The following is a 6,178-nucleotide window of genomic DNA, read 5'->3' on the forward strand; positions in this document are numbered from 1 at the left end:
CAGACTCTGAAATAGGCTCCAAGCTCTGAGCTGGCAGTCAGCACAGAGCCCGATGCGGGGCTCGAACCCACGAACCGCGAGATCATGACCTAAGCGAAAGTCGGACGCTTAACCGACTAAGCCACCCAGGCGCCCCTAAAAATGTTATTTTAAATACCTAAGTAAGCTTACTGATGTAACTTCATTCAAATACATTTTATTAAAATAATAAAATATATGATTGATATTTTATATTACTGTATTTTTAAATGTTTATTTTTGAGAGAGCAAACAAGCACAAGTGGGGGAGGGGCAGACAGAGGGGGACAGAGGACCCGAATCAGGCTTCATGTTGACAGCAGACACTATGATGTGGGGTTCGAACTCGTGAACCTTGAGATCATGACCTGAGGCAAAGTTGGAAGCTTAACCAACTGAGCCACCCAGTGTCCCTATCCTGTTAATCATTTGAAAATTAAATCTGACTAGCTGTAACTTCTACTAGGAAGTCTTTGTTGGTATCTTGAACGTATGTTGTATCCTCTGTGGGAAGAGCTGTATTTCTTTTTTTTTTTTAAATATCTTTATTTATTTCTAGGAGAGAGAGAGAGAGAGAGTGAGCAGGGGAGGGTCAGAGAGAGAGGGAGATACAGACTCTGAAATAGGCTCCAGGCTCTGAGCTGGCAGTCAGCACAGAGCCCGACGCGGGGCTCGAACCCACGAACCGCGAGATCATGACCTAAGCAAAAGTCGGACGCTTAACCGACTAAGCCACCCAGGCGCCCCAAGAGCTGTATTTCTTAAATACTTTTATTTTCTAGGGCCTCTACCTCTGTTTTGTTAGTTTGTTTAATTTTTTAAAATGTTTTTTATTTATTTCTGAGAGAGAGAGAGAGAGAGAGAGAGACAGCATGAGCAGGGGAGGGTCACAGAGAGAGGGAGACACAGAATCTGAAGCAATCTCCAGTCTCTGAGCTAGCTGTCAGCACAGAGCCTGATGCAGTGCTCAAACCCACGAACCGTGAGATCATGACCTGAGCCGAAGTCGTACGCTTAACCGACTGAGCCCCCTGGGCACCCCATCCTCTACTTCAGTTTTGTTGCTAGGCACAACTAAATGTCATAAGATGCTTTAAAACTGACATGAATTTTTCATGCTTTCTAAATCGTGATCAGGTGTTTTGGTATGGCAGATTCTACAATAGATCTAACAGTAAAATTTTAATACATTGCCTATGTTAGTAGAGAAAATATTACACAATTTCTAGAATTTGTTAGGGAGAAATATAAAGTATTTGAAATGAGAATATGTTGCCTGGAAAAAGTCAGATTATTACAGAAATGTAAAATTAATTTAATGAACAAAAATTTTTAAGTATCCTAAGTGTTAGGCTCTAGACTTAGCCACTTTGGATTTTAAGGCAAACATCTTATGTTTCCTTTTTCCTGAGAAGTTTGTAATCCATGAAACTAATATAACACTGGATGTTAACTAGCTGGAATTAAAATAAAAACTTTAAAAAGTTTGTAATCTGGGTGCCCCTGGGTGGCTCAGTCAGTTAAGTGTCAGGCTCTGTGCTGACAGCTCAGAGCCTGATGCCTGCCCGGGATTCTGTGTCTCCCTCTCTCTCTGCCCCTCCCCTGCTCACGCTGTCTCTCTCTCTCTTGCCCTCTCTCTCTCTCTCTCTCTCTCTCTCTCTCAAAAATAAGTAAACATTAAAAAAAAAAAAAAGACCAAAAACAGTTTGTAACCCTGTAGTGGAGACAGGTCTGTAAACATAGGGTTAAATACAGTGTAATTAGCACTGTGATAGAGGAGTGTACACGGGCCCCACAGGAGAGCATCTGGCCTTTCCTTAGCGGGGAGGAGGATAGTTAAGTCAGAGAGGGAATCGAGTCTGCTTTTGGGAACCAGGTGGTATTTAATCTGAATTGGGGAAAAAAAACACGCAGTAAAATTGTCAGATGAAGATATAGGACAAAGGTATTTAGTTAGAAGGAACAGGGTATGAGAATAAGAGCATAGCATTTTGGGGGAAGTTGTAAGTTGGTCCTCATAGCTGTGGAGGGCACGTGTGGGGTTGGGTGGGGGCTGCCTGGGTGGCTCAGTCGGTTAAGCAGGTGACTTCGGCTCAGGTCAGGATCTCCCTCGTCACGAGTTCGAGGCCCACATCGGGCTCTGTTCTGACAGCTCAGAGCCTGGAGCCTACCTCTGATCCTGTGTCTCCCTCTCTCTCTGCCCTTCCCTGACTCGTGCTCTGTCTCTCTCTCTAAAAAATAAAAATTAAAAGAAGAAAACCTTACCTTTAGAACCAGAGGAAGCTGCTTCGGATTAGACTTAAAATTTTGCAAAGATCTTCTGGTGGTGGTTTGGAGTATAGATTTGTTTTTGTTTTTTAATTTTTTTTGTTTTATTTATTTTTGAGAAAGAGAGAGACAGAGCACGAGTAGGGGAGGGCCAGAGAGAGAGGGAGACACAGAATCTGAAGCAGATTCCAGGCTCTGAGCTGTCAGCACAGAGCCCGACGTGGGGCTCAAACCCATGAATCGTGAGATCGTGACCTGAGCCGAAGTCGGATGCTTAACCGACGGAGCCACCCAGGTGCCCCAGTTTGGAGTATAGATTTGAAACAAGAAGTCACATTACGGGTTTGTTACAGTTATCCAGGTTCAAAACATGATGATCAGATGGGGGGAGAGGAGCCCACAGGGCTTGGTGCATGTATGATGGGGGGAATGAAGCATGATGCCAGACCCAAGTCAAGGATAACCTGGTTTCTGGCTTGGACAGCTAGGTGGCTGATGGTGCCATTATAAGATGCATAACGCAAGCAAAGACTGGTTTGGGGTGACAGGAAGGGAGGTTAGGTGGCGATTCTCTTTTGCTTGTACCAAGTTCGAAGAGGATATAAGTGAAGGTATCTAAATGGTAGTTGGGTTTATAGCTGTGAGCTGAGAGACCTGGGAGAGGGTGACGTCACCTGATGAGAAGCCACACAATAAGAAGAGGGCAGGGTGGGCCTGCAGAAGGTGGCAGGTGCGTGGGGGGAAGATGGAGCAGCTGCCAGAAAGGTCAGCAGAAAACTAGGGCAGTATGACTTTGGAAGCGAGTGGAGGAGGGAGTTTCAAGAAAGTGAAAGTGATTACAAATTATAAATCAGCCATCCAGCCAGCCAGTCAGTCAGAAAACTATACATCAGCTTTAGCCACAGAAAGGCCATTTGTTAGTGAAGAATGCACTGTAAGAAATTTCTATCAGACAAGTTTTAATGACTCTGAATCTCGTGTATGGAGTAAAAGGAAAGTAAAAATTTAACTTGACTTGAAAAAGCATGAATAGGGGTGCCTGGGTGGCTCAGTTGGTTAAGTGTCTGACTTCGACTCAGGTCATGATCTCACGGTTCGTGGGTTCGAGCCCCACTTTGGGCTCTGTGCTGACAGCTCAGAGCCTGGAGCCTGTTTCAGATTCTGTATCTCCCTCTCTCTCTGACCTTCCCCTGCTCTCGCTGTCTCTCTCTCTCTCTCTCTCTCAGAAAAAAAAATTTTTTTAAGAAAAAAGCATGAATAAATCATGGGTTCCTGTTCTTCTTCTTTTTTTTAAATGTTTATTTATTTTTGTGAGTGAGAGAGAGAGTGAGACAGACAGACAAGAGCATGAGCAGGGGAGGGGCAGAGAGAGAGGGAGACACAGAATCGGAAGCAGGCTCCAGGCTGTGAGCTGTCAGCACAGAGCCCAATATGGGGCTTGAACTCATGAACCATGAGTTCATGACTTGAGCTGAAGCCAGATGCTCAACATACTGAGCCACCTGGGCGCCCCTCTGTTCTTTTTTAAAGCATATGTTTTATTTAAAAAAAAAAATAGGTGAACATAGAATATATGTAAACTAGGGAGTGTGGTATACTTTTTATTTTAGGATTAGTTTTTATGTGAATCTTAGTGCACATTCTAAGTCTTTAAAGAGTCACATGTAACTAGAAAACATACAGACTTTATTTCTTTAAATTATCATCCTACTTTTCAAATTTGGGTCTAGTGAAATACGTGTAGAGAATGAGAAGAATATAATTTGATTTTTTAATAATTCCACACATGCACATGGCAAATACCGCTAGAATCCATTTGTTAGTCGTATACAGCCACATCATTAAATATTAACTTAGTATGTATTTACATATGTTATTGTTCTTGTGTGTTCCGTTTTTAAAAAGTTTCTTTTTCCTTTTCTCGAGAATTTATAAGTCATTCTTGGCATCATCTATTCAGAAGAAGATTTGAAAAGAAAACAGTTCGGTAGTACCATTAAAAAGTAGCCTTTTCCACAAATGGATGTATAGAGTTTAGAACAAGTTTTTCATTCACGTATTTTAAACCTTCCTAAGAAAAAGTGGAAAACGTCTTTCCCCTTTTACTGCTTTGTCTTCTTTCTCAAGGCACATTTCACAGTGGCAAGGGAGAAAGCTGTCCTGTCAGTTTAAATCCTTCTTCCAGCTACTTCTTGACCATGTAGATCCTGATTCCCTGCCCTTATTTGACATGCATAGTCTCTCTCACGCGCATGTGCACACGTGGGAGTGCAAGCAAGTGTGCCGGCTGTTGAGTAATGAGCTAGGCTTTACCTTCTCCTCCCGTGAGTGTCTCTCTGTGGTCATGAACAGAAAGTTTCTTCTGGATTGTATTTGTTAAAAGCACTGAAAGAGAAAAAGTCCATTGTAGTTTCAACATAGTGCATTTCCTTCTGGCTTTGGAGGGTTTTAGTTTTAATGGTCCCTATGGTCTGTTTAAGCAGATTTTCGTATTAATTAGTATAAAATACTTCACTTTATTAAAATCTAGTTAGCTCTATCTTAAATGTTCAGGTTTTAAGAATGCTTGTATTCTTCAACTAAGTATGTGTCTTTGTGTAACGTGGGTGAGAGTTTATTCGTTTAAAGAAAGTCTTGTTTCCAGCATAGGATTAAAGGTAGAAAGGTAGTATATGTATTGTATATAGTTTGTGGCTTGATGTAGTGGAATTGATAATGAAGCTTTACTGTTTTGTATGTTTAAATTTAATTAATTTTGCTCTTCTAGTTTTTATGTTTTTGATGTATAAAATATTAAAACTCGTTTTCTACTTCTGATTTAGGTTCAACCTTAAAGTGCAATTGCAGATTCTAGCAAGCTTCATGCTCACAGGAGTTTCTGGAGGTGCAAAGTATGCTCAGAATGGACAACTTTTTGGTCGCTTTAAGCTTACTGAAACACTTTCTGAAGATACTTTGGCTGGACGGCTGGTGATGACCAAAGTCAATGCTGTTTATTTATTACCAGTCCCTAAAGAGAAGTTAGTACAGACCCAGGGAACCAAAGAGAAGGTTTATGAAGCTACTATTGAAGAAAAAACAAAAGAATATATATTTTTAAGGATATCCAGGGAATGCTGTGAAGAACTTAATCTTCGGCCTGATTATGACACACAGGTGTGTTTTGAAGCGGGACACCTTAACTGTGGCTGTCTTCATGTCCTTGTCAGCTGATACAATTCTGGTTTGGTTTCCATTCTTCTGCCGTGATTAGATGTGCAGTTGACTTTGAAGTGTTACAGTGGGGGTGGAGAATTGGACCTTTGGTAACTCAGAGAAAACCAATTCTCTTTAAGTAACATCTATAATGTTTTAGTCTTATATAAGAGCAAACCTTCCGATTAGACTTTTATTTTATATATGTATACATTTAAGTATATTTATTTATTTTGAGAGAGAGAGAGAATCCCGAGTAAGCTTTGCACTGTCAGTGTGTAGCGTGACTTGGGGCTTGAGCTTATGAACTGTGAGATCATGGCCTGAGCCGAAATGAAGAGTTGGATGCTTAATTGACTGAGCCACCAGGTTCCCTGAATTTTATTTTATGTGTTCCTTTTTTTAATGAATATTTTAATTTTACATAATCTCTACACCCAGTGTGGGGCTCTAACTCACAACCCTGAGATCAGGACTTCTGCACTCTGCCACCTAAGCCAGCCAGGCAAACCTAGAATTTTAAATCAGCAGTAGAAGAACAGATAAAGGAAACTAAGCCACATCCAGGGACAGTTCTCATTTGAGGTTGTTTCTGCTCGTGTTCTCTTTGTATGGTTTTTTAGGTGAACTGTGTGTTCACTCTGCCCTATTTAACTAGAAAGTTAATCTTCATTCATTCATTTTTTTTTTTTTTTAA

General features: G+C 41.1%; 1 protein-coding gene across 5 annotated transcripts in view; it reads left to right on the forward strand.

Moving 5' to 3' along the window:
* HELZ (helicase with zinc finger) overlaps positions 1 to 6,178 on the forward strand; it is a 158,380-nt gene that overhangs the window by 64,665 nt on the left and 87,537 nt on the right. For all 5 annotated transcript variants that reach the window (XM_077780271.1, XM_077780276.1, XM_077780274.1 and 2 more), the window contains one exon: positions 5,109 to 5,442. In XM_077780271.1, the coding sequence (XP_077636397.1) occupies positions 5,109 to 5,442 (334 nt within the window). The remainder of the gene's footprint in view (positions 1 to 5,108; positions 5,443 to 6,178) is intronic.

Source organism: Crocuta crocuta, unplaced genomic scaffold (genome assembly GCF_008692635.1).
Source record: "Crocuta crocuta isolate KB4526 unplaced genomic scaffold, BGI_CrCroc_1.0 scaffold288, whole genome shotgun sequence".
Taxonomy (NCBI): domain Eukaryota; kingdom Metazoa; phylum Chordata; class Mammalia; order Carnivora; family Hyaenidae; genus Crocuta; species Crocuta crocuta.